General features: G+C 36.2%; 9 protein-coding genes and 2 pseudogenes across 12 annotated transcripts; 4 read left to right on the top strand and 7 right to left on the bottom strand.

Annotated features, from left to right (window-relative positions):
- The first annotated feature begins 319 nt into the window (after positions 1–319).
- wrt-7 (Warthog protein 1) lies at positions 320–3,071 on the top strand. Its single transcript, NM_074402.4, has 10 exons — positions 320–624; positions 674–871; positions 1,235–1,329; positions 1,407–1,645; positions 1,695–1,831; positions 1,884–1,917; positions 1,962–2,145; positions 2,311–2,470; positions 2,513–2,677; positions 2,915–3,071. The coding sequence occupies exons 1-10, from the start codon at positions 520–522 to the stop codon at positions 3,041–3,043; spliced, it is 1,446 nt and encodes a 481-aa protein (NP_506803.2). The 5' UTR covers positions 320–519; the 3' UTR covers positions 3,044–3,071.
- A 182-nt stretch (positions 3,072–3,253) lies between these two features.
- Positions 3,254–4,674, bottom strand: srw-113 (G-protein coupled receptors family 1 profile domain-containing protein; the record flags this gene model as incomplete). Its single annotated transcript, NM_074401.1, has 4 exons — positions 3,254–3,407; positions 3,473–3,696; positions 3,915–4,485; positions 4,589–4,674. The coding sequence occupies 4 exons, from the start codon at positions 4,672–4,674 to the stop codon at positions 3,254–3,256; spliced, it is 1,035 nt and encodes a 344-aa protein (NP_506802.1).
- A 376-nt stretch (positions 4,675–5,050) lies between these two features.
- On the bottom strand, positions 5,051–7,211 carry srh-295 (Serpentine Receptor, class H; the record flags this gene model as incomplete). Its single annotated transcript, NM_074400.1, has 3 exons — positions 5,051–5,284; positions 5,685–6,106; positions 6,908–7,211. The coding sequence occupies 3 exons, from the start codon at positions 7,209–7,211 to the stop codon at positions 5,051–5,053; spliced, it is 960 nt and encodes a 319-aa protein (NP_506801.1).
- Positions 7,212–7,760: 549 nt separating this feature from the next.
- srw-70 lies at positions 7,761–9,169 on the bottom strand (annotated as a pseudogene). The gene is made up of 4 exons: positions 8,754–9,169; positions 8,355–8,633; positions 8,084–8,311; positions 7,761–8,040 (listed from the first exon to the last, which is right to left on the bottom strand). Coding segments are annotated over exons 1-4 (1,203 nt in total).
- An 860-nt stretch (positions 9,170–10,029) lies between these two features.
- Positions 10,030–12,013, top strand: ZK1037.6 (CUB-like domain-containing protein). The gene is made up of 7 exons (NM_074398.4): positions 10,030–10,186; positions 10,316–10,431; positions 10,476–10,585; positions 10,662–10,774; positions 10,819–11,371; positions 11,430–11,756; positions 11,801–12,013. The coding sequence occupies exons 1-7, from the start codon at positions 10,123–10,125 to the stop codon at positions 11,991–11,993; spliced, it is 1,476 nt and encodes a 491-aa protein (NP_506799.1). The 5' UTR covers positions 10,030–10,122; the 3' UTR covers positions 11,994–12,013.
- A 432-nt stretch (positions 12,014–12,445) lies between these two features.
- nhr-247 (Nuclear Hormone Receptor family) lies at positions 12,446–14,843 on the bottom strand. Its single transcript, NM_074397.2, has 6 exons — positions 13,792–14,843; positions 13,681–13,746; positions 13,485–13,633; positions 13,177–13,436; positions 13,014–13,126; positions 12,446–12,718 (listed from the first exon to the last, which is right to left on the bottom strand). The coding sequence occupies exons 1-6, from the start codon at positions 13,970–13,972 to the stop codon at positions 12,474–12,476; spliced, it is 1,014 nt and encodes a 337-aa protein (NP_506798.1). The 5' UTR covers positions 13,973–14,843; the 3' UTR covers positions 12,446–12,473.
- Positions 14,844–17,271: 2,428 nt separating this feature from the next.
- Positions 17,272–18,864, bottom strand: nhr-291 (Nuclear receptor domain-containing protein; the record flags this gene model as incomplete). The annotated part of the gene is made up of 6 exons (NM_001129605.3): positions 17,272–17,514; positions 17,637–17,714; positions 17,760–18,022; positions 18,067–18,224; positions 18,485–18,550; positions 18,597–18,864. 6 exons carry the CDS (start codon positions 18,862–18,864, stop codon positions 17,472–17,474), a joined length of 876 nt encoding a protein of 291 aa, NP_001123077.1. The 3' UTR covers positions 17,272–17,471.
- A 436-nt stretch (positions 18,865–19,300) lies between these two features.
- On the bottom strand, positions 19,301–21,348 carry nhr-246 (CHK kinase-like domain-containing protein; the record flags this gene model as incomplete). Of its 2 annotated transcripts, NM_001269732.1 has the most annotated exons (9): positions 19,400–19,495; positions 19,542–19,625; positions 19,672–19,937; positions 20,263–20,422; positions 20,468–20,554; positions 20,597–20,736; positions 20,784–20,913; positions 20,960–21,061; positions 21,233–21,328. In NM_001269732.1, 9 exons carry the CDS (start codon positions 21,326–21,328, stop codon positions 19,400–19,402), a joined length of 1,161 nt encoding a protein of 386 aa, NP_001256661.1. The 2 variants fall into 2 exon arrangements, with proteins under 2 accessions (NP_001256662.1, NP_001256661.1); NM_001269733.2 differs by lacking the exon at positions 20,960–21,061 and having other exon boundaries at positions 19,301–19,495; positions 21,233–21,348.
- A 549-nt stretch (positions 21,349–21,897) lies between these two features.
- Positions 21,898–23,157, top strand: srt-22 (Serpentine Receptor, class T; the record flags this gene model as incomplete). The annotated part of the gene is made up of 5 exons (NM_074395.1): positions 21,898–22,068; positions 22,188–22,613; positions 22,664–22,810; positions 22,855–22,984; positions 23,027–23,157. The coding sequence occupies 5 exons, from the start codon at positions 21,898–21,900 to the stop codon at positions 23,155–23,157; spliced, it is 1,005 nt and encodes a 334-aa protein (NP_506796.1).
- A 437-nt stretch (positions 23,158–23,594) lies between these two features.
- On the top strand, positions 23,595–24,843 carry ZK1037.2 (annotated as a pseudogene). Its single transcript has one exon. A coding segment is annotated over exon 1 (1,249 nt).
- Positions 24,844–25,288: 445 nt separating this feature from the next.
- Positions 25,289–26,745, bottom strand: irld-62 (Receptor L-domain domain-containing protein; the record flags this gene model as incomplete). The annotated part of the gene is made up of 6 exons (NM_074394.2): positions 25,289–25,456; positions 25,498–25,559; positions 25,618–25,984; positions 26,034–26,167; positions 26,213–26,476; positions 26,628–26,745. The coding sequence occupies 6 exons, from the start codon at positions 26,743–26,745 to the stop codon at positions 25,289–25,291; spliced, it is 1,113 nt and encodes a 370-aa protein (NP_506795.2).
- Positions 26,746–26,852: the final 107 nt, after the last annotated feature.

Genomic DNA, 26,852 nt, shown 5'->3' with positions numbered 1-26,852 from the left:
CAGTTTCTGTAAAACAAAACGGTATAGGTACTGATCCAGACTTGAGGCATGCTAATCGACTGAAAGGCACAATGTACGCAGGCGTGAAATAGTTAGGCATGAGGCAGCATAGTTTACGGACAAACTGAACGAAGGAAAAAAACCAAAGGTTAACAGGCACGTAAGCCTACAGGAGGTAGACATGAGCCCGGTACGAAGTAGGCAGGCAGCAATTAGATAGGTAGGCACGTAGGCAAACAGGATTCAGGTGGGCATACTTTGAAGGTGCACTAATAGAAAAGATGTAGCCAGTCCAGTTTCAGACAATTCCAGCCAATTATGTGGTTCCGCCTTCTGTTGGATGTTCCTTGGAATTACAAGGCAAACTTAATGGGCTTGTGGAAGATACAAAAAGGGATCGCAACAAGTTTTTTCCTAACTACAAACGCCGTTCGGTTTATTTGTTTGTTATTGCCAAACTATTTTATTTGGAGATTTCAAAGTGTTCATAAAAAGTTTTGAAAGTTTCAGAGAACAAAAATGAACATTTCAAAATGTGTGCTTGTCGTTGCACTTTTATCACTTTGCTGTAAATTATCATTTGGGTCATCTTGCGGAGAGACTACGATTCCGTTCAGCTTCGAGGTTAGTTTCAGAGAGGCTTTCAGACAATTTTTTTCATTTTGTTTTATAGATTCTACCAACCGGCCAGCCAGTTTTAGGATGTGCTAGGCCAACATGTTTTGGATGGGATCCAAAAGGCTACCACCTACCCACAGATGCGAGATTTGTTAGAATCGATAGAAAACGTGATGGATTTTTACGTGACGACCCAATATATACATATCCTTTCACTCCTGATGGCTCGAAAATGTACTTGCAACAAAACTCAGTGAGTTTGTGTTGCGGTGAAAAAAAGCTAGAGCTTGCGGCCGACAATGCGCGGGTGCCGCCTATGTTAAAATTGGTGAAACCCGCGTGGTGTCGGCCGCTCTTTTCTTTTCAATTTGGTTGAAGTAGGAGTGTCCGAATTATTTAAAAATGGTTTGATTTGTGGTTTCCGGAGAATTAAAAAAAACTATTTTCGATGTCAATTTTTCGATTTTTCAAATTTTTAAGTTGCCAATTAATTCTGACAATATAAAAATATCGAGAAAAATAGAAAAGTTTTCGACGACATCCCTGTTCCGACACTGTATAAGAACTTGCAGAAAGTTTGATTAGTAGCATCCGACAAAATGTAGGAATATTCCAGACATGTGAGCCAGCTTTTCAATCCGCGATGTGTGATTCTAAAATTCAATGGGTCGGTGGAGTGGAGCCAGTTCAAGATGTCAACTCTACTCATGAGTAAGTTCTTATTTTTTGACTTGACTTAAATTAACTAAACTGACTTAATTTTGACTTAATTTAACTAAACTGTTCAGCATTGCCTATCAATGTTGTACTTACCCTCCTCTTCGAGAATCCACTGATCGGGGAATGACTCTTGTGGCGGCTGGACAAATTGTAATCGGCGGAGAAGTTTTCAAGAATGGTAGCCAATATGCGTTTGATTACATTAGTAACATTGCGAAGAACATTGATGAGTATGGTAAAATATTTTATGAGGTTAATGTTCGACGGCTTGCATGTCTGGATCCACATAATGCTGATAGATCAGTTGGTAGGAATCGGTTGCGAGAGACTTTATGAATCTTTAAAAAAAATTCCAGACGAAATTTGGGATTCCGAAAATACAATTCGCAAGGTTAACGGGAAAAAAGCTATGGCTCATCAAGTTCCGAACGTAGCAGTTGGTAATGCCGTGCCGCAGTACAACGTGTATCCGGCGGTTGCTCAACAGCCAGCGGTATTTTTTTCCAAAATCTACTTTACTTTCTTTTATAACGTGAGTATTTCAGCCATACTCTTATCTTCCAGCAGCTCCACAGTGTCGTGAGTTAAACTTTGCTCCAATAAGCCGTTCAAAATAATTTCAGAGCAATACTATTGTTTCCCCAATGATGCAGTTGTTAATGTCTACGAGAAAGCTGTAAAGAGAATGGATGAGCTGGAAATTGGTGACTGGGTTGAGGCACTGGACGAAAATGGGGAGGACATCACGTTTCTGCCTGTGAAGTATTGGCTTCATCGAGATCCCGAACAAGAAGCTGAATTTTTGGAGTAAGTGAAGCAAAAACTTTGCTGAAAAATTCTACGATCTTGACTAACTACGGTAGTAGTAATTTTCTTGTTTTGCTGTTCAAATTACTAATTCGCAGCGTCCGACGTTTTATGGATTTCCCCGCGGGTTCTAATACATATCAGTGTGAAACTGTGCGATTTCAGATTCTCATTAGACAATGGAGAAACATTCACCCTAACCGAAAAACATTTGGTATACACCACAGAGTGCCGACAAAATTCTAGTGAACTCAAAATCAGCTGGGAATCCATCTCTGCTGGGAAAGTTAACGCTGGGGATTGCTTCTACCTGGCACAGTCAGAAGTGAGCAAGAACTTTCAATTCTCAAAAACTAGAAGCTTTCAGGCCTTGACAAAGTACCGATTGGTCGAAATTCTTGACATCAAAAGAGTCAAGAAAACTGGAATCTACGCTCCTATGACATCTCAGGGCCATCTTCTTGTCAACAAGATCCACACGTCTTGTCACTCTGAAGTTGATCATCACATTCTTCAAAACTCATTTTTCAAAGTAAACTAACTTCCTTATTGATTTTATCCTATTTGTTAAACCAGCCGTGGACCGCACCTACGGCGCGGCCCCCGACATTTGAGAAAACACATTAGATATACGGTGTCTATCGCGGACCTCGATCGATGTCTGCTGCGCATTTAGCATAAGGTTTCCCAAAATTTCGTTGCTCTGATCAGAGATCAAACTACATAGGGACAGAAGGACACGCGCTTTATATATGGTAAATGATTTCAGCACGTTCTAAAATGGAAGAACAAAATCACAAAGTACTTCTGGAGCTATGAGACCGAGAGGAATATTGGGCAGAGCCTGAATAGTCTAATTGCAATTTTTAATCTTGTCGTGCCGTCAAACATGTATTAAATTTTAATAAATAAATTTATTTATTCAGTTTTTTCTACCTTTTCCTCCTTTTACTTTCATTTCTCAATTTTTCGGAGGCGATTTTCTTCCATGAGTTGCACAAATTGAAATAATTAATTATTCTAATGATTGGAAGATTGTGCCGGAACTACCGTGATAACATTGCTCTCCCTTCTCAGCAATTTCTGCAAAAAATATATTTTATGGATATCAGGTATTTTCGATTGCCTGTATATCAAATCCACACAAAAAAGTTTGTTTTGCAGTTCCTCGATATTGAGAAGACATTAAAAGGTATATAATGCAATGAGTTGTGGTGTTAACAGTTAGAATTGTGGCAGCTATGCTTTCAATTTCTCGAGCTCTGAAAAAAGGACATCCGCCGACACATTACATCACGGAACCCGTAAAATGTCGGCAAAAACTTACACGCTCCACACAAGTCCACGCGGGAAATATAGTAAGCCACGTGTAATACCAAGAGGAAGTAGGGTGGCGAAGAAAATCAGGGTGTTATAGAGGACCAATCTAGTGATTCGTTGAAAATCCTGAGCGTTAGTTGGAGCCGTTAATCGTTTTTGATTTTTGTCAGCTTTTCGAATTTCTATTACAAGAAGCAGTGATAAGATAGGGAATAAAACACAAGGAATGTCCTAAAAAAGTTTTTGGAAGAATACAAATAAGACTAGAGCCAGATGAAAAATAGGGCCAGATGCCTTCATTTTAATTCAATTTTTTCTCAAAGGTGGGAAAAGACGAAAGTTGTAGAAACTGTTTAGTTGTTTATCATGAAACTGATAAAAACACATAAAACAGTCTTCTGCTTTCGCGAGGTCCCATTAAAGTCAGCTGCTAACTCGTAGCTACTCACATTTGTCACGATCGCCGTAATGGCATTGTATGTAGCGACTTTTCTCCCAAAAACCATTAGAATTTTCATAGTGCCATTTGGAAAACATTTTGTCGTGGCGATATACTCCATGAATTGAATATCATTATAATTTAGAAGAGAGAACGGAATGCTAATAATAACCACAGCGGAAATTATAATGAATGCAACTTTGGGAGTTGTGAGCTTCTCAATTCTCGAGCTCATTGGGTAACGAATCACCAGGGCTCGAATGAAAGCGATCATTAGAATCAGCCACGTTGATGCTCGCTGAGCCGTTTTCTTAACTATTTCGAAAGCAATATCAACAGCCAAACGAGAGTATGAATCCTCTCCATAGCACGCGTAAATGAGCATTTGAACGTTAACATAAATTCTCATAAGCATCTCAATGAATGAGAAAATATCACAGAATGCTGCAGCCGCCATGATAATATTGATAGAGGTGTTTCTCATCGACTTTCTTGTCAGAATCGTGAAGTGGAAGAGGTTTATGAGAACACAAAGGAATGATATGTGAGGCGTGATATATGTCAGAGCTTTTGTCACAGTTCTAAAAAAAATAGTAATTGGTAAGTTGGCACAGTTTTTTTAAAATTATATTTGAATATAAGGCTGGAACTTACGGATATCTACCAAAAAATTTAAAGACTTACGACAGTGAATTTGCTATTTCGCATAACACTGGTTCAGTTAAATTACGAGTTTTATCATCATAAATTCCATCCACACAATAGCCCATTTTGAATTGCAGATTGAAGCAGTGTTACCAACAAAAAACTTCAATATCAACGTTACAAATCAAAATTCAAAGAAAAAAATAACAGGTGAAAATATCATAAACGTGTGTAACTGCACAAAAACTACATTTGGTTTTCTGGAATGTCGCGGAAGTTTAAGGATTTCTATTTGGGATTTTTTTACAGGTGGTTCTTGAGTGGGTTTTTGAACTCTGTGAGACTAGTTGCTGTACCAGTTGCCAGTATCTGAAATGAGCCATTTTTGGCGGTAAATTCATATTTTGATTTTTACAGCTACAAGAACATTGACAGGAATTCTGCCAAATTTCAAGTTTTCAAACTTTAATTTAAACAAAGTCACATACATTTAAAAATTTGTTAAAACATAGTAACACTGTTCATGGATACGTCTTTGTGGCACACAAAGCGCGCTAGAAAAAACTGTCTATAGGGTTCTTGCAGATAAATCATTAGAATTGTAGATATTGCTCCGTGAAATGACGTGAAGATGATCAGTAAATTATTCTTCATTTGATTTTCCGTTTTCTGTTCACCGCCTGGGACAAGGCCAGCAATTGATGGTGCGAAAAATATTAGAACAGGAATACTGATCTGAATATTGTTTGTTATACTGTGAAAAAGTAATGAGATAGAGCTTCCATGGGAGGCTTGTACTACGGGATTTCAGGGTGGTTTGATCTACAAAAAATTCGGGAATTGTTACGCCAGGAATGTGTGACGTCAGCACACTCTTAACCATGCAAAGTCAGTTGAAAAGTCTGCGTCTCTTCTCCCGCATTTTTCGAAGATCAAACCAAAATTAGCACTCTGACACCACGTGTATTACGGTTTCAGGGCCTAAAGCTTGCCTGAAGCCTCTTGCTTTTTCTGCAAATGGTCGTCATATCAAGACGCTCATATAGAAGGTGAGGCAGGTGAGACATACGTTTCGCTGCCTGTGTCTATGACCCGACATGAGCATAATCAGATAAAGCTGATCAATAAATTATACCTGTAGATTCAAAGCTTTAATGAATTTCTTCTGCATTCGAAGAGTGACACTCGACATTGAAGCCTTTGAAATTCGGTTCAACTTCACTTTGAGCGCCACAACGAAAACTATAATCTCCACAAATAGCACGTATGTCGTAAGGTTTCCTGCAAGTTTTACCCAACCTTTTTCATAAAAATTTATCACGAAAATTAGCGATTTGTCGGGGACGTATTCACAGGCGTTTGGGTATAAATTGAATAGTTGACGTCTTGCATTCTCATGGTCTTGAGGAACGGTTAAAAAAGTTGGAACAAATGTGATCAGTCCAATAAAGAAGTTGAGTATTAAAAATGGGTAACGGAGATATTTCCAAAAGCTGTTTTGGCCGAACAGAACAAAATAACGGTTTTCGAACATAAAGATTATTGACACTGGGACTACTGAAATCAAATTTTTTAATTTTTGAGTTATATCAACATTTTTTTAAACGTTATTTGAAATTTCCGAATTTTTCCTATTCAAATTTGCAATAAATTTAAAACTGAGATTCAAAGATAGAAGAATTTTTAAATTATTATACTCCGAATATTTCTAATTTAAATTTTCTGATTTTTGTTAAACTTTCCAGCTGTTAGGAGATTTTAAAACTTCAGTTTTTTGAATAATATTTATTATTTTTAAATATTTGAAATTTATGTTTCTGAAATGTTAAATGTTGAAATTTTCGAAATGTTTCTATTTATCGAATTTTTTGTTTTTTTTTTACATTTTGAATTTGTAAATTCAAAGTTTCAATAAATGTTCAAATGAAAATTAAAAAAAATGTATTTATCTTTCAAATTTTTACAATTTAATTATTAAAATTTAGTTGAATTCAAAAATTTTGAAATTTCGACATTTTTTATATGAAAGTTTGGTACGTTTGTATTATAGAAACGAATTTTGAAACTATTGTTTTTTCTCATTAGTTCTCATTAGAAGTGACAATTTCCTAATTTTGAGCCCCATAATACGAAAACACATGTTTTTATCGTCCATATTTGAAAAAAAGAAAATTCGGATCAATAATACACAACAATTCGATAGATTCCTAAACTATTGAATGCAAAATGTCTCAAGTTTTACATTCAAAATTTCAAAAAATTATTTCTGAGAGTACTTTCTTGTTGAAGCTTTTTTTGCTGAAATATGATTCTTTTCGAAATATTGTACGCAACTAAAATAAGTATTAAAAAACTAACGCATAAAAACAGCTCTTATTGCTAAAATTTGAGCATCCGTAGGCACTGGCGTAAAGTTTAAAATTCCTAAAAGGTAACCAGCATAGCCAAGAGAACACAGAAATGGCTGGACAAATAAGTTTAAAGATAAATCCAAAGCGCCTGCCCAAAAATGAAGATTGAAAAGTGACCATATAACTGATTTCATATACGATGGAGTTTTAAATAATATACAATAACCTCCAAATATGTGAACTGGAAGTGAAAATCCCGATATTACAAATAAAACGATGGAGAACACATTGGGAGAGCTGATGGAAAGCATTTAGAGGCATAACCAAAAAAAGGAAGTTAATATGTTTTTTTGTTTTTTTCAATGGCAAATATCATTACTTATAAATAAAACAACGTTTTATGTCTTTCGGCTAATAAAATATTACGTCATCAATGGGTGGAGCCAAACAAATTTTGGAGGGAATTTCAAATTTTCTGATTGTGAGAAAGATTTCGGTAGGAATTTAAAGTTTTCAGGGTAAAAATTTCGGCGGGAACGTTCTAGAACAATCTGGAAACCTCTAGAACTTCCATTTTTACAGAATTTTTTCCTAAATTATTGATCTTTCACACAACTTTTTTCATATTTTTTAAATATAAACTTTGCTCTACTTTTAAAATAATTTCATTTGACAAAAAAGTATTCCATAATTCCAGGCAAATATTGGAAAAAAATTAATTCATTAAATAAGGTAAAGTCATTCAATTCATAGAAGAACATCAGCTGAATGCAATTGTACCGTTGGTATGCACAACTGAAGTTTGATTTTTTGATTTCTGAACAAGTTAGATTAGTGACAGTTAGATTGGTTTTTAATTTTCACAAATCCACATCACTAACCTTTATCAGCCTCCCAATACAACCTGTCATGTCCCATGCCACTTCTCGATATTGAGAGCTCAAAGCGGCAAAAATGATACAGTGCAAAGTGGAATTTATAGTAAAAAGGATTGATGTGATCGATTTGCTATTGTATATGAAACTGTCTAGTACGGCGTTAAATTGAAACATCGCGTCTATCCATACAGATATTCCAAATGGAATTTGAGAAATTGAGAATGAAATCGACATTAGCACGACTAGGGTTGACGTGTGATCTCTGAAAGTTTCAAAAATCGATACCAAGTTTTACCCTGTTCTACCTTTCTGAATTATCCCGTCGACTCTTCAAGTGTGACCTGTTTTTTCGAATTTTGCATATCCGAATCACTAAAATCACAGTGACCACTGGATACATTATGGCGGGGATAATGTTGGAAGCACCATCGATCAGAGCATATATTTTTTTAGATAACATTTGAGAAATGAGTATTTTCCGACCTACAGTTCGGAAATACCGAATGGGTTTATAAGTGGGCGGAATCCCGCATCTGGAAATTATGGTGTTTTTTTAAAGATATCAGGCGAACTTACTTCTCTTCAGGAAGCCAGACGCCATTTTTGACTAATGTGAACCTGGAGTAATACCATCCACTAATAATGCTACTTATAATCATCAAGGTTATGAATATCTTTGCACCAACTTTCCTATTGGTCAGGCCCGCTATTCTTGCGTTGAATGAAAAATACAGGACGGCGACACGGATAATAGCCATTGATAGACCGAGAAATGGTGAGACGCGAAACACAATAGTAACGAAAAACTCAGAAACTAATATGACAACGGAACAGAGATATGTATCTCGAGGCCAGCTAAAATTTTAAAATTGCTGTGAGATTATTCATGAACCAATTGATTTTTTTATTTTGAACCAAAAAGTAAAAGGGAAATCCGTGGGAAATACCAAAAAAAGGAAATATATAGGGAAATACGTTTTGAAAAATTTAAATACCAAATCCGGGATACCAATTTCAAATTTCTCATTGGAGTCTGGAAAACTTACCAATCCGTCCAATACACGTCTTCATAAATATGATCACCAAGAGTTTTCCCAATTATGAAAATATCACAAAATGAGATTCCAATCATTAGAATATTAATCGCCGACGTCCACATTCTCCTTCTACTTATTACAAGAAAATGAAAAAATAAAATAGTCAAGCTCACAATACAAAGTCGCGTATTCCATTTTTTTCACTCGATTTCCCATTTTCTTCAGCGAAATCAGCCAATTTACAGCTTCATCGTCGGTGAAAAGATCGGTGGGAAGAGTAAATGGCTCGTAATAGCTGTCATACTGATAGCCATATTCGTAGTCTTCAGCGTTAGGAACATCAAAGTCATGCATTATCGAAGAAAAATGACTGGTGAGTTGTGACTCAAAAATCAAAGCATGCTGCAGCCCATAGTAAATAATATTTTTGTTTTGTCGTAATAATGTTTTTAACGTAACATAACATATGTGAAAATTTCATTAATCATCTATGTCAGTCTGTTTCAGTATCTCAGCAAATACGCAAATATGATTTCAGAAAACTATGTCAAAGTAAAAAAAGAATAACTTGTATATTTAAAAACTGAGATCTGAGATAACTACGTTATAATTCTACAGACATTCGTCTCATTTTCTAAAAAGCATTTTCCAATTCTAAATGTGAAACATAGTTGAATTAGTTTTTGAAATTTCATTGCGTAAACCGTACGAGTTTGACAAGATCAAATGTTTAATAATGAGTACACAGAACAAGAAAATTGATAAAAATTTGATAAGGGCTCTGATTATGTAGTATGAAAACTTATTTTAATTGATGAAAAAAAGAAAATGCCGCGATAAAGACAATTTTAGAAAACTGGGGAAAAATATTCTCACTTATTCATTTATGGGTTTTTGAATTGTTTCGTTTCCGTAACTTAAAGATAAATCTTATTTTTGATCACTTCAATTTATTTGTAATGTTTTTCTCTGTTACAACAGTAAGATAATGAGAAAAACAAATCATTAAACAAGAATTTTTAAACAACTCTTTTTCCAGCTCCTGAGTAAGCCGCGCCAAGTTGTTGCCTTTTTGCGACACTTTACGTATAATTTTCTTGAGCTTTATATTGATTTCTGTTATATTTTGTTACACACCTTATTGTTGCACAACGATGTTTCAAACATAAACATTCAATGACTCAATATCAACAACAGTTTTTACTTTTCGGTTCTTTTCAAAATCATTATGACGCCAATTTCTTCATTCAAACGGTCATATCTACATATTTAAACGTTTGCTAATCATCACATCAATTCATTTCAAAATGATAACACGTTTCCTTTTCATTGTCCTTCATGTAACTATTTCCGTTCAAGCTGAAGGCCCGCGTATGTTTATTTAACTTTTTATCACAAATTTTTAAATTAAAATAGTAATAATAATACTTGTTAATGATATAATAATTCATTTTGCAATGCAACATATTATTGCAATACTATAATACTTTGATAGCTCAGAATGCAACGGAACGCTCACTTTTGACAAACCTCAAAACGGAGCCACGATATATCCGGAAGACTTCTCAGATTCCAATCCACCACTGTTCCCGGATAATTGCGCTTGTGAATATCAGGTTTTCATTCTCGAATTTAAAACTTTAATCTTGAAAATGTTTAGGTCAATGTACCTGAAAACTGGTACGCATCGGTAAAACTTTTTGTGAAACCGGGAGTCACTGAACAGATTGCTCCGGTGGAGGTTTGGGATCAATTGCAAAAACGGGAACAGTGAGTGGCTTGCCCAAACATCACCCGACGTTTTACGGGTTCCGCTATTAAAAACATAGAAAAATCCTTCTTTTAGAGTTTTCTCCTCCTACAATGAACTTTTCTATTTTATTTCCAACGGGGGCCACATAACATTGTCAACTAAAACTGCAAAAGTTCATTTTGGATTTGTTGTCAATTGGTACCAATGTAAGCAAAATTTTCATGATCCGTATATTACTCTTGAATTTTAGACAATTTCGAGCCAACAAAAAATGTGACAGTTTGCCAGCCGGATGCTCACCCGCAACTTCTCAAAAATGACAAAGACGTAAAGTATCTTGTCACTGCTTACACCCGAGCTTCTGTCACAATTACACCACCAAGCAACACAACTGGATTGCAATATTTGCGTGGAGTTTTTGTCTTTGATGGTGTTGATGGAAACCTGACATATTTGGGGACTGGCCGACAGCTTTTGGACTTAAATACTCAATTCGTATCATCTACCAAATATCTGACAGTTCTATGTTTTGGAGATACCACTTTTTATCCGAGAGGTCGGATTGTGGTTCAAGATTATGAAAACACTAAAAATATTGCAAGCTTTCAAAGCATCAGCTGCCAAATAATGGAAGATTGTGATAAAATCTCATTGAATGGAACCAATGAAGTTTCAGCACTACAAATTTTTTCTGGATATCAAAAGAATCCCTACATTTTGACAGGTCTCAACAGTTCCGGGAGAATTGACATTTACAATGGAGGATTCACAAAGCATAAGGCTAATGTTCTGGGAACTTATTTGTAAGTGACGTTCCGTAAAGTGTTGGCTGCTAAAAAAATTTTAAAACTCAATTTCTAGAGCCGGAATCGGCGCTTCAAGCTTCCCACAACAACTCTTCGGCGAGCTTACCACATTCGTAATGTCGACTCCCGGATTCGCTCAGTTCAGCTTTACCCGGAAAAACTCAACGTTCCAATCATCCAGCTTCCTTGGCAGAAGAGGTTTTATTTCAGCAAATGCGTATGGAGTTTCCACCACGCAGCAATCTATCAACACTTATATAAATGCTCCAAACAATACGCAATCTGCCAATTTTAAAGTCACCGTAGTTTCAGCTGATTTGGTTGAAAATTCGACTTTGAAAATGTGGGGAATGAAGGATGGGAAATCAATTTACAGTTTAATGTGAGTAGCGATTAGGTTGCACCCGACAATTCATGGGATTTCAGATTCTCTAGCTCAAACCTTCCAACCCTAAATCTCGTTTCGGAAATTTACGGCGATGCTGTACACATTGAATTCAGCACCCATGACTCATACTCGGAAGGTTGTCTTCTGAATTTTGCAATCACTAAGGCAGCAACTGGATCATTTACTATTTTGATATTTACTTTAATTACCTTAAGTTTCTTGTTGAAATGAAGTGAATTCGAAAGTCAAATATTGTGTTGAAACTACAGAGAAAATTGATAAGAACAGGCGAAGAAAAGAATACTGATAAAACTTATGCAGTTTGAGATGAAAAGATTACAGAATTCAAACAATGAACAGAGAATATAAGTCATTTTTTCAAATTTTCCACAACGCGAGCAGATTTATTTGATGGAATTTTAAGATAATTTAAGAAATTGCTTTAATTTGTAAATCTATTTTCTTGTTGGCATATTGAGTCCATATAATTTGAAAGTTGCAGAAATAAAAAAAATTTAGTTTCCTATTGAAATGACTAACATATCATTAAAATTTGTGTTACTATGTTTAAGAAACCCTTCTTCAATTTTTATTTTTAAAAAGAAGTAATACATTAGTAGGTGAAAAATCTATCCGGCTTTCACCAGAGTACGCACACAATTAGAAAAAAATGGGAATCAAAATTTATTTACATCAAAATGACAACAAAAATCATGTAACAATATATTTTCTAGTGAACGCGTCATAGTTATTTACATTAAAGAGATCTGATCGCTTGGTATGGTTGTATAACTGCTTTACCGCACATCTCACAGAACTCAGTAACAATATTATTTCTCCAAATCTCTGAGATCCTGTTTCTGGGAATTTGCGTAGTTCGTATTTCATCAACGTTTTCATGCAGTTTTTCCGGTTTTCCTCGAAACGTGGCAGGTAGAGTTGACTGGGAAATGACTCTGAAAAAACACAAAAAAAATGATAGGCGTGTCTAGCGCATGCCTGCACCATGCCTACTTAATTTTAACTTTTACCGGCCTGTGGGCTTACATTATGCCTACCACTCGCCTATAGGCCTACAGACCCCCGTGCCTGTCTTGATCTAACCTCATGCCTAATGCCATCCTAGAAGCTCAGAAATTAAATGAAAAATTCACATGTGTTCCGGCAGTAGGTACGCATGTAGGCAAGGTGTGCCTAGGTTGCCCTTTAGGCAGACAGTTTTAGTTCAGCTGGTAAAGAGCAAAAACTCACGTGATAAAAGCACCATTGTTTTCAAAACCACACATTCAAACTTGTCTAGTTGCAAACTCCTAATTGGCTCCGACAGAGTCTTAAATAAGAAATCCGCAAACTCAGAGTTAATTCTAAATTATTAAATATGTATGCTATCAATTTTTTATAAGTCCTCAAGTACCTCTTCTGTCCCTGAACATTTCTAGTATCTGAAATTTCTAAAAACGTGTCATTCTGCAGTATCCAGCACCCTTCCTCGGTATCTTCTGCTGTTTTGAAAGCTTGCTCTATTAGAATAAATGCAATTCCAAACTCTGACATAACTAATGCCTTTTGATCTTCAGACAATTTCGTAAATGTTTCAAAATGATTCGCCCAGCTCAAGGCATTTTGGAATCCGAGGCTCATTACAAATCTGACGTCATCTGAATCTGCCTGCTTCTGATGAATGAAAAATTTAAAAAGCTTCAAAGTTTTCAGTCTGAAAACCTTGAAACTTCCAGTCTGGGCTTGATGTTTTTGGTTTCGAGACCACTGTTTTCTTTGCAGTTCTAAAAGGTGGTGAAGTTTCGACTTTTGAGTTTCCGGCTCAACTTTCACAGGTTTTCGTGGGCCAATGAGATCGCGGTGCTGGATAGCTGAAAACTTTATAGCTCAAAATTTAGCTGCAAATATAAAAAATAACCTTTCGGATTCATCCCAACTTGAAGGCACTTCTGGAGTCTACAACTTCGGCAGCAGTTTTTTGTTTCTAAAAATCGTACTTTAAAAATTTTTAGGGTTCTTGAAAACTCACCGAAACCAATTTTACAATTTGAATTGTTATCACAATTTTTAACATTCGCATTAGAAATCGCTCTTCGAAAAAACACAATACACCCGAGACAGGCCAGAGCTCCATATCGACTCCCGTTCGGTGTCCCCCCGCAGACCAGGCAGCGCTTTTGAGGAGTCTCCGAAGGCTCAGAACTTGTCATAAAGATGTTGAAATTGAGCAAATCGAATTGAGTTTCAAAAAAAGAATAAATAAAAATTTGCACCTTTTATACGCTAAACTGACATCATGCGAACTTTTTATTATTCATCGATTCTCATGATGTACTTGATAATATTTACAATGACTCGTCCTTAACCGTTCTAATTATGTCTTTTTCCTGAAAAAAACGGACTCTGATGACGTAAAATCCTTATCAGTTACAAGGAAGTGTCATCGCCTGTGCATATAAAGAGAATTTATATCAGCAAAAAGTTACGATTATTTTCGAAATGATAGCTGTGCTTTTGCTCCTGTTGGACAAATACTACAGTATTTCTGAATTTTCATGTGTATTTACGGCTAATATAATTTTTATTTCTAAATTATGATTATTTCAATACGTTTTTTTAAATAAGTTTTTCCTCTTTTTTACAGCTCAGTTTTCGGTATCAATGAATGTTTTGTCTGTTAATTACTTTTTGATAAAACTGAAAATGTTGAAACTAAAGTCCCACAGTGGTACCTCGACATTATCCCCTACTAACTCCAGACCTAAAACCTTTTCAAAGCAATGAAATTAATCTCAGTAATCCAACAACAATCCAACAGTACCCAAAGAGTACCCCTACAGTGATCCTACAATAATCCAACTGTAATCCTTAAGTTATTCTACAGTACCAAAAGAGTGCGCTTTCAGTAATCCTACAGTAACTTTACCGTAGTCTTAATATGATCCTACAATCCTACAGTAGCTATAGTAATCGTGTAGTAATCCTACAGTATCCCTAGAGAAATCGTATAGTAATCATACAGTACTCCACTCCTACAGTAGCTCTATCGTTGCACTACACTATCCTTCGTCACTCGGGACCCTATATATCTTTAAAAGTTTAAAGTTCCGAACTTCAGGATCCTATTGAAAAAAGTGTATCTTGTAGTGACAGCGAGTGCAACCAATTCAAACGTCTTATCAGAAATTTACGATGGCTCGTGGGTGGCTAGACTTATCAATATTTAAATGAATCATTTATCATTACCTATATATAAAAAAATAGTGTCCGTTTGTTAACAAGTGACGTCATAGCTTACAAAGGTAAGCGTTTTCGGCTGTTGGAGGGATATTAGTTTGGGGTTAGTAGGGGGATATGGTCGGGGTACTGTAGTAGTACTGTAGGAGTACTGTAGGAGTACGGTAGGATTACTGTAGTTTATGAAAATTTGTGTTTTTGTCTTTTGAAGAGATATAGGTTTGCGGTTAGTAGTGGAATATGGTCGGGGTACTGTAGTAGTACTGTAGGAGTACTGTAGGAGTACTATAGGATTACTGTAGTTTGGGAAAAATTGACTTTCCGTCTTTGGAAGGGAAATTGGAAACTTCGAGAAAATTCTGAAATGTTCCAGAACCTTCTGGGAATTTCTGGAAAATTCTAGACTGTTCCAGAACCTTCTGGAAAATTCTGAAAAGCTTTATAACCTTCTGGAAAATTCGAAAAAATTCTGGATTGTTCTAGAACCTTCTGGAAAATTTAAAAAAATGTTGCTGCGAGATCTTCGTGGCGAGACCCATCGTGGTGAGACCCATCGTGGAAAGACCCATCGTGGTGAGACCCATCGTGGCGAGACCCATCGTGGCGAGACCCATCGTGGCGAGACCCATCGTGGTGAGACCTATCGTGGGATGACCCATCGTGGTGAGACCCATCGTGGTGAGACCCATCGTGGCGAGACCCATCGTGGCGAGACCCATCGTGGTGAGACCCATCGTGGTGAGACCCATCGTGGTGAGACCCATCGTGGCGAGACCCATCGTGGCGAGACCCATCGTGGCGAGACCCACCGTGGTGAGACCCGTCGTGGTGAGACCCATCGTGGTGAGACCCATCGTGGTGAGACCCATCGTGGTGAGACCCATCGTGGTGAGACCCATCGTGGTGAGACCCATCGTGGTGAGACCCATCGTGGTGAGACCCATCGTGGTGAGACCCATCGTGGTGAGACCCATCGTGGTGAGACCCATCGTGGTGAGACCCATCGTGGTGAGACCCATCGTGGTGAGACCCATCGTGGCGAGACCCATCGTGGCGACGCCCATCGTGGTGAGACCCATCGTGGCGAGGCCCATCGTGGTGAGACCCATCGGGGTGAGACCGATCGTGGTGAGACCCATCGTGGTGAGACCCATCGTGGTGAGACCCATCGTGGACGAGACCCATCGTGGTGAGACCCATCGTGGTGAGACCCATCGTGGTGAGACCCATCGTGGTGAGACCCATCGTGGTGAGACCCATCGTGGTGAGACCCATCGTGGTGAGACCCATCGTGGTGAGACCCATCGTGGTGAGACCCATCGTGGTGAGACCCATCGTGGTGAGACCCGTCGTGGTGAGACCCACCGTGGTAAGACCCAAAATTTTGGCGGGAACTTTGAATTTTCTGTGAAAAATATTTTGGCGGGAAATTTAAATTTTCTGAAAATGATTTTCTGGAATGTTTCAGAACTTTCTAGAAAAATCGAGAAAATTCTAGAATGTTCCAGAACTTTCTAGAAAAATCGGGAAAATTCTGGAATGTTCCAGAACTTTCTAGAAAAATCGGGAAAATTCTGGAATGTTCCAGAACTTTCTAGAAAAATCGAGAAAATTCTGGAATGTTCCAGAACTTTCTAGAAAAATCGAGAAAATTCTAGAATGTTCCAGAACTTTCTAGAAAAATCGAGAAAATTCTGGAATGTTCCAGAACTTTCTAGAAAAATCGAGAAAATTCTGGAATGTTCCAGAACTTTCTAGAAAAATCGGGAAAATTCTGGAGTGTTCCAGAACTTTCTAGAAAAATCGAGAAAATTCTGGAATGTTCCAGAACTTTCTAGAAAAATCGGGAAAATTCTGGAATGTTCCAGAACTTTCTAGAAAAATCGGGAAAATTCTGGAATGTTCCAGAACTTTCTAGAAAAATCGAGAAAATTCTGGAGTGGTCCAGAATTTTCTAGAAAAATCGGGAAAATTCTGGAGTGTTCCAGAATTTTCTAGAAAAATCGAGAAAATTCTGGAATGTTCCAGAACTTTCTAGAAAAATCGAAAAAGAAAATTCTGGAAATGTATGTGTGTCAAATACTTTTAATGGTGCCAGTCGTTGCCCGCGCCGTAGGCGCGGTCAGCGGCTGGTTTTTAATAATCACTGCTTTTCTTCTTGAAAACTTTTTCGAAACATTTCGGGCATTTGAACGTCTTCATCAATGTCAGAGAGCGAAATAAAAATTTTGAACTGTAGAATTTGAACTGGAAAACTTAATTGATTATTCTCATGAAGCTAAATAATTTCTGGTGAACGTATCGAAATTATTAACATTGAAGAGATCGGATTGCTGTGTATAATTATAAAATAGTATTACTGCACATCTAACAGAATTAACTAATAACAATACTTCTCCAAATCTCTCATCTCCATTGTCCTCATGCATGGTGAGCTCATACTTCATAAATTCGTCCAGACAATTTTTTCGGCTATGTTCGGCATTTGCGAGTTTCGCGTTGTTTGGGAAAGACGCTGAAAGTTTCAGTTAAATTTTGTTTTGAGATTTTTAAAAATCGGTTCGGAGCACACTAATAGAATAACTCAAAAATTATAACTCGCGTGAAAGAAGCATTAAAGTTTTCAGAACCACGCACTCAAATTTGTCGAGTTGCAAGGTTCTTATTGGTTCGCAGAGAGTTTTCAGCAAAGTTTTAACGAACTCGGAATTAATTCTGAAACAAAATTACGTGAAAACAGGTAGGCAGACATTCAATTACTTTGCTTGCACACTCTCCCCTTCTTTCAATCCCAGAAATGTGTTATTTTGAAGTAACCAGACTCCTTCATCGGCCTCCTTTGCCGATTTAAATGCCTGCTCTATCAACACAAATGCGACTCCGAATTCCGACATAACCGCTGCTTTTTCGGAATCCGTCAAGTTTTTGAACGCTTCAAAAGGGTTCGCCCAACTGATCGCATTTTGAAATCCCAAGCTCATTGTCAGTCGGATATCGTCCGCATTTGCCGGACGATATTGCTTCTGTGAGTTGAATGAGGTTATCAGAATCCATTTATAAAAATAACCTTAACACTTCGGTCGTTTTTGAGTTGAATTCCATATTTCTGATTGCGAATTCGTTGTTTCTTCTGGAGATCGAGTAGGAACTGAAGATCTGATTTCTGGGAATCCGAGTCATCTTTCGGTGGGCTTCGTTGTCCAATTGGGTCACGATGTTGGATAGCTGAAAAAAGGAAGATTAGAACGTTGTCCCAGAAAGTTTGATAAATGCGTTAGAAAGTTGTATAATTGCGCTAGAAAGGTGGTGGTTTTCGTTAAAAAATCGTTAAAGTGAAAAGAACCAAAACCAGAAAAGCGGTGGTGATTGCCAAAAGATGGTGGGCTAGCAACCCATAACCCAAGTTTAAATTTGCACCAATTTGGGTCTTTTATCTCACTTGGCTCCATTTAGTCAACTAGGTAATTTTTGAAGAAACACCTTACCTTTGGGGTTCATCCCAACATTTAGACATTTCTGCAGGCGACAACTGCGGCAGCTATTTTTGCTCTCTGAAAACTTCCCTTACGTTTCCTCAACCAACAAAACAAAGCTCACCATGGTTAATCTCACAAGCCGACTGCTTCTTACAATCACCCACATTTCCACTAGAAATTGCTCTTCTGAAAAAGGTAATGCAGCTCAGGCAAGCCATCGGTCCGTATCTGTGTCCACCATTCGGTGCACCACCGCAAACAGAGCAGCAATCAGAGGTTGTTTCAGAATTAGACATTTGGGGGAATACCAGGGGAATGACACAAAGGTGCTTCTGATTTTTATACATTGATGTACCTTGAGTGAGTGATATCACCCACGATGCACCCATGACCTTCAAAATGTTGTTTTCTAATTCTATTGTTTAGTTGAAAAAAGTATGATGAGTATTTCCGTTACATCCTCTTCTATATTTATTTTTAACAATTTGAACTGAAAATTAGAGTGACGCAATGTGCTTATCAGCGGAGAAGTGTGGGTTGTACACTTGAACACTTTTAATGAACAAATGCACTGATAAGGAAATTGTTTGTCTTGTTTGTTTTATCATTTTTGTCTAAAGAGTGATACACGGTCTCTGATTTTGCAATTTTGAGCAGTGGTGTTGGCTGCTCCATTTTTCAGCAAAAAAAATCATTTTATCATAACTTGGGACCTTTTTTCTCATAAGAAATGCTGTGTTTTCTTTCTCTCTCTTTTACAGTAGTATACTTTTCATAAATATTTAATTTTTCGGTTTTTTTCTTCGATTTGTCTTAAATTTTTTCTATGTTTTAATCATCTTTTTAAAAATGTTCTAAATTCAACTTTTCAACAAAATAAAATTCGAAAATCAAAAAAATTTGCACAAAATTAATTTTTGAAAATTAAATAATATTAAGTTCTCGAATCGTGTCTTCCAAATACGATTTGCATCGGACAAATGATTCTTTGATTCGTTCAGGATCCGGCTTCCCATCAGTCTGTAACTACAGTACCTATTTTTACAAATTCGAAATATCTCAAAACCTGAAGAACTGGAGAGTTGGCCCAAAATCCGTTGGCAAAAATGGTGCGCGATGCACCATATATGAAACTGTAGTTGTATTCTATCTGAAGTTGAAAATTTTAAATTGCCACCAAGATTTTCTCAACTCACATCAATTTCCTCTCTAGTCCAAGTCGTTTTAAAACCCTTTTCTTTCAAGCCAACTTTTAGTTTATTGTAGTAATGATCCAGCAACGGTTTTGTAAATGTTTTGCGATTTTGGACAGAAGTACACGTTGAAAGAATGTGATGAAGATCTTCCATAGGACTCCCACGATGGGTTGCCTGCCAGTCAACAATTCCAGCTATATTATCTTCTTTGTCCCACAGAATTTGTGGAGCCCAAAGATCGCCATGACATATAACTGAAGGTCGTTCTGGAGAATACTCAAATTAACCCCCAAAAGTTGAAAAAAAATTTCAAAAGAAGACATCTTAAAAATTCCTCAAAATTTTTTATTTCATTAGTCGTCAAAAATTGGAAAATTTATGTGCCTATCTGAAAAAAAATCAAAAATAGAGATCAGTTTAGTATAGGTGATTTCAGCTTATTTAATTTTTCTTTCTAAATTTTGATTCGTCATTAAAAAACAACTTTTTTTTCGATATATTTGTGAGAGGTCCCATTAAAAAATGTGTTGTTTTCTCACTCTTAGGTTTTGAACGCAATAAAAGTTCACTGCTTTACCTCTAATAACGCACCTTCATTAATATATTCATCTCTCATTTTTTGCAAATAATTTGGATCTGTGTCCAATGTGTTCTCAACATAACTCAAAATCACTCCGAGCTCTGGATTTTGTGCCAGCTTTCTTCCAACATCTGCCACCATGCACTGGAGGAAACCAGACATTGCCAACTTCTGAACGATTTGTAACTTTTATTTACTTTAAACTTATCTTCTTACAGACTCGTCGGGAACAATTTCCTTCCATTTCTCTGTTGTCAAGGAGAAAATGTGCAGTTTGACAAGTTCATCGACAATTTTGAAGAGCTAACAATCATTTTTATTTTTATTTTAATGGAAAAGAGTTACCTGATCTTCATTGAATCCAGGAATGAGATCGTGAAGCTTACAATCTTCCAACATTTCCAAAACTATAACAGGAACTGGTGCTTTCTCGCCAGCTTTCGAAGCAAGGTAAGTTGTTGGAATTTGTAGTGGCTTTTCTGAAACTGAAACTGGACAGTGAAACGTCGGCTGCTTCAAACAACAAACTCACGACTAGAAAATAGTTTATAGTAATTGCATTCGGTATTGTGCATGAATCGTTCAACTACACTATGATCAACATTCTTCACACCACCACCAGCATTTTCAACAACTGAGCAACCTTTTGTGTTTTGTGGGATCTGTGAATAACTAGCGTTTTTTTTTCAAATCTTGAGTATATCAAACTTTTAAAACAACATGCTTTGGCAAATCGTCATTGTCGAAGTGAAGACGAACTTTGCGAAGCAGGGACATAAAGCCTAGTTCCGAATTTTCAAGAATACCAACCTACAACAGATGATACATTTCTGACGAAATTTTACAATATATCGATTTCGTAAATTATTATATTATAAAATTTCAAACAGATTAGTTTCTTGGTAGGTGAGTAGACCAGATAAACTTTGAAACAATTAATTCCTTTTATTTCAAAAACTTCGAATTTTGTTTTCGACTTACAGTCCCAATTTTTGGTTTTACTCCAATTTTTATTTCGATTAACTCGGCAAGCCATTCCTTAGTTAGTGGAATATTTTCAATTAGGAAATCGGACATTGTTGAAATTGAAAATTATTTTGAAAAAATTTGAAATAAATGTAGGTAATAGTAATATTTCGAAAACAGAACTAAATGATCTTCACTTTTTGATGTGCAGACACAACATCCAACCCGCTATATATTGATAAGATACGGATGACTTTACTCTAGCGGTAAATATAATTGTGTTGCGACTGATAATAAAACAACAACTTGTTTTATGTTATTTGATTTTAGAATCACCATAAACGTACAATTCAGAAACATCAGAAATCAAAAAATGTCAATTTTTTAAAAGATGGATGCAAGGAAAGGAATATCAAATTTTATTACTAATTCATACATCTGGTGCTTCTACCAGTTAAAAAATAATTTTAATTCTTTATTGATGAATAAACGCATCAATAATGTTTACAAAAATCCACTTACATTCTAAAGCATGTACCAAAAAAAGGAATGTACCCAGACAGAATAAAATGTGACGTTCGTGTCACATGAAACAGAAAAACATTAACTCTATTGGGACAATACTAGTCTTGACACAAAAAGAACTATGTATATCCAAAACAATACTCAAAGCTTGAAGAATGAATAGTATACTACCAGACTTTTATCAATCTCTGATATATGTAATATTTAATCGTTTTGAGTTGAATCCAGATTTTTATGTGTGCTCTGAGGATGTCACATCTCATACTAAAGGTGTTCGGAGACCATTTTGGGGAGCTTATTATCTTGCCAGTGGACTATTTATACTAGTGAGTTTTAAACAATATTAATTTGATGAGAGACTAAATATTAATCTTTCTAAAAAATTTTGGCGCGAATCTGGAGCTCATTTAATTCTTTTTTTTTTTTGAAATTTGATAGATTATAGGTTCTCTACTCAATTTGTTTTGTCGCGATTGCAAGAAGCAAACTAATGAATACACCGGCTTACAAAGCAATGTTTGTTCTGGGACTCTTTGACATTCCCTCAATATTCACACATTCATTGATTACCGGCTTCCTTGGATTCTATGGATTTGCTTATTGTGACTATCCCCGAGTGTTTTTCTTATTTGGAAATCTTGCATTGGGCTTGTGGTTCGGATGCTCCGTATCCAGCTTGACGTTAGCTTTGATACGCGTTGTTGACGTATGTCCACATTTGAAACTTGGAAAGCTGTTCACGAGTCGCGCAATTTACGCGCTTTTTGGACTATTTTGGGCTTATGCGTTGTATGGGGGAGTTCTGACAAAACCTCCAATATTCACCACACATTGCATGTCATGGTTTTTTGACCCGGCAATTGGAAATGATGTGAGCATTTTCTTGGAGTGTTAATATCTCATAATGCTACTTTATTCCAGCCGAAATATTACGTAAATCTGGCTCACACGTACAACAATGCATTAGTGACTTGCGGCACAACTATTCTATACGGTTACTTGGCTTTTTTAGTTATAAAAAACACCGACTCCACTTTTTCGAGCAAATTTTCTAATTATCAAATCACGGTGTGTTCTGTTCAACGTTATAAACTTAATTTGTATGTTTAAAGATACTACTCCAAGCATTTTTCTTTTCATTTTTTCATGCTGCCTCCGCAGGATTATATGTTTACATGCAATTTGTGTCAGCATCAGAAAATCTTGTATTGTTCACACAATTCGCTTGGCAGTTTAGTACAGGTACCCCAACTAAATTAACTGTTCAATGTAGCAGTATTTCAGGCTCCGTCTGCATTGTCTACTTGACTCTAAACCGATCGATTCGCAAATCTGTTTTGACAATGATCTGTTCAATGCTTCCACCAAAAGTGAAAATATCAGTAGCCCCAATGGCCGATGGAATTCTATTTTAAGGGAGCATGCTAATTATGTTGATACCATCATGTTATTTCATAAATAAAAGGGACTACGCCCACATTAAAACAAAATAAAACCTTTGATTTTGATCGATCAACAATGGACTCTTCATTTTTTTTTCTGGATAAAACATGTACAGGTTTACCCTGTGTACTATTTGCTGCGCAGCGATTCACACTGACAGGATATTGTTTCGAGCTCCGTATAGACACAACTCTCCTCCGGGAGTCCTACTATCAAATACATCAGCGTTACCACAGCGCCAGACATACAATTTGGTCGATTTACTCTCCCTCACTGGTTTATAGATTCGGTCGCCGCCTTGGGGTTCTACGAAATATGAACATGAGAAACGTATTATATATTCACTTGGGAACATCCTAGTCGCAACGAAACTCATCGTCAAAGCAATATTCCAGCTATTGTGTTAACAATGGAAAGTATAATACCTGACTATTATCAATCGTTGGTATATGTCATTTATAATGGATTCCAGTTGAATCCAGATTATTATGTGTGCTCCGAGGATGTCGAGTCACATCCCACAGGTGTTCGACGGCCTTTTTGGGGAGCCTATTTTTTTGTCAGTGGCGTATTTATACTGGTGAGCTCAATTTATTTTAGATTTAAGTTTTGCACTTTTAGCATAAAGGTTTTAAAACACTTTGGCAAAATATTTAAAGTTTTAAACAATCTAACCTTGAATATACATTCTTCTCTACTCAATATGTTTTGTGGCAATAGCAAGAAGCAAACTGATAGAAACGCCAGCTTACAAGACGATGTTCGTTCTTGAAATCTTTGATATTCCAATGACATTTATTCATTCATTGATTACTGGATATTTGGGATTCTTTGGAATTGCTTATTGTGATCATCAGCAATTGTTTTTCCTGTTTGGAAATTTTGCAATAGGCTTGTGGTTTGGATGCTCCGTATCCAGTTTGTCATTAGCTTTGCTGCGCGTCTGTGAGGCGTGCCCAAACTTGAAACTTGGAAAGCTGTTCACTGGATACAATACCAAATTATACCTTCTAATTTTTTGGACTTATGCGTTGTATGCAGAACTATTAACAAAACCTGCAATTTTTTCTACGCGACACATGTCATGGTTTTATGACCCCGAAATTGGAAAAGATGTAACTGAGAGTGTCAGCAAAATTTCTCTCTCTCATAGTAATTTCAGCCAAAATACTACGTAAATCAGGCGCACACCTATAACAACGCATCGGTGACCATTGGTACAACTATTCTATACGGTTACCTGGCTTATCTAGTTATTAAAAATACCAACTCTACTTTTTCGAGCAAATTTTCAAATTATCAAATTACGGTGCGTTTTCTTTTTTACTGATAATTACTTTTGTTTTATTTTAATTTTTAGGATACTACTTCAAGCTTTTTTATTCTCATTTTTCCACTCGCTTTGCTCAGCATTGCACGTTTACATGCAATTCATATCGGCGTTGTATAGTCTCGTTTTATTTGCACAACTTGTTTGGCAATTTAGTACAGGTAGCTTAAAAATCCTAATGTTTTAATGTAAACGTACTTCAGGCTCCGTGTGCATTATCTACTTGACACTTAACCGATCAATCCGTAAAACAGTTTGAAAAATGAGTTGTTCAATGTTTCCTTCGAAAGTGAACATATCAGTAGCACCAAACATGTTTATCACTTGATGAATATAAAACTATCTACGGGGCTTAATTATCAGATCATTTAAATGAAAACTATGTGCAGGCTTGGGCTTCACTTTAACTCGCAATCTTACTATTAGCATATTGATTACAACATCATTGAAACCGCAAAAATCATGAACATTGTTTCCTTTTTTATTTTCTCTGAAAATAAATCTACATTTTTTCCGTTAAAATTGCGCTCCACAATTTTGTGTTTCAAAGATTTTTGAAACACGTTTGAAAATAAAAATGACATCGAGCACAATAACAAATTTTATTTTCCAACTTCCAACATGTAGTTTTTCTTTCAAAAATCAAAAACAGTTACAAATTGTCAGCAATATTAAAATTGTTGGTGTCCATCCAAATCTTGACACGCTATTGTTGTATTCCTGTCTTATTTTTTCTGAAAAAACAATCTCAACTTAATTTCCTCCTAAACCTACTAACCACAACTTTTCTTATCGAAAGATTCCTTTACATTACTCACATTCAAGACATGCTCGAATTGATCACAATAAATTGGATCAGTTGAAATAATCTTATTATTATTAGAGAAAACTACATGATGAGCAATGAATTTACTGTATACGGTTGAAGTTGGATAAATTCGCTGAAATGTTGGCATTCAAGTGGTAGAATTATCTGATTTACCTTCAAACTGGGGAATAAAAAATTTGTCAAGTTTACATTGTATTCAACTCTAATGGCTTCCTCTGTAATATATTCTCATTTGAGATAAATCTTTAAAATACTTTGAAAAAAAAAACGCACCCATCGACGAAGTGTGCAATAAAATGTATTTCAGATTATCAAAAAAGTCAATAGTTGTCAAGCTTGTTCGACTTATTAGCAGGCCTCCAAATAAAACCTCAACTGATTTCAATCTGCTTACCAAATGCTCATTATCCTGACCGATTTTCAAATCACCAAAAACGTGCTTACATCCTTCAGGAATACCGTTACCCACATTGCAGGTGTCTGTTTTTGTATTAATAAAATCCACTTGTGATATTTCAAAGTCTACATCAGGATTGCTAAGGAAGGTCATAGCTTCTTGGATCGTCACATCAGTTGTTAGCATGGAACTAAGAATTGAAACTTTGATCCTTGAACCATTAGCATCTCTTGGCACGATATTCTGGAAGAGAATGTTTCATTAGTTTTACTATTAGGTGAACCAAAATTACTATCAAATTCGGCAAATTCAATTTGTTCATTCTGAAATTGTTAAAAATACGGAAGTCAGCGCATATAACAGTTGTCAAGTTAGTGAGTCCCATATCATTCATTTTATTGTCTTCCCATAGAAACTCTCGATCTCCTGAAATAAAAAAGAATAATTCATACAAGCTGATTTAAAACGTACCACATTCCAAAGTCTCCAGACTTTCTAAAAACTTTAAACTCTCATACTCTGTAAATGATACATGCAAACTGCCAACTAAATGCTTCACGTTTTGAAATGTTCTTGCTAACTGTTCCTCTGATACATTAGACTCGGCTTTAATAATTGTTTCACAACAAACTTTTGTACATTGTCTAGGGAAAATATCAACCATTTCAGATGTGAATAGGCCAGGGATAGCAGAGCGATTGTTGTAAAGATTCGCGGTGTAAATACATTGAGGTTCTGGAATAGGAAAAAAGATTCTGTTATTATTTTCTTATCAAATATATATATTTTTTTCTCTCAGTTTGGAGCCATAAAAACAGTCAAGCGCGGCTTCATCAAAAAATATTTTTTTTTAACCAGCAGTTAAGACAACATTGTGTAAACTTACCACATCTCTCCCTGAAAAACGATTCGGTTTCTTCAATATACTTCATATCATTCAAGTCATCGATGGTTGAACCAACTTTGGGAATCAACAAAATTACGCAAAACATAAAAGTTTTCATACTTCAATGTGTAGGGAAACTTTGAGTAATGAGCAAGACGAAAATTAAGGCAGGTGTAATTTTTGTTGCCTTTGACATTTTTGTAATTAGACAATTGAACAAACTAT

The sequence above is a fragment of the Caenorhabditis elegans genome, chromosome V (genome assembly GCF_000002985.6).
Source record: "Caenorhabditis elegans chromosome V".
Taxonomy (NCBI): domain Eukaryota; kingdom Metazoa; phylum Nematoda; class Chromadorea; order Rhabditida; family Rhabditidae; genus Caenorhabditis; species Caenorhabditis elegans.
The sequence above is the reverse complement of the archived record's forward strand: the minus strand, read 5'-3'. Positions and strand labels throughout refer to the sequence as shown.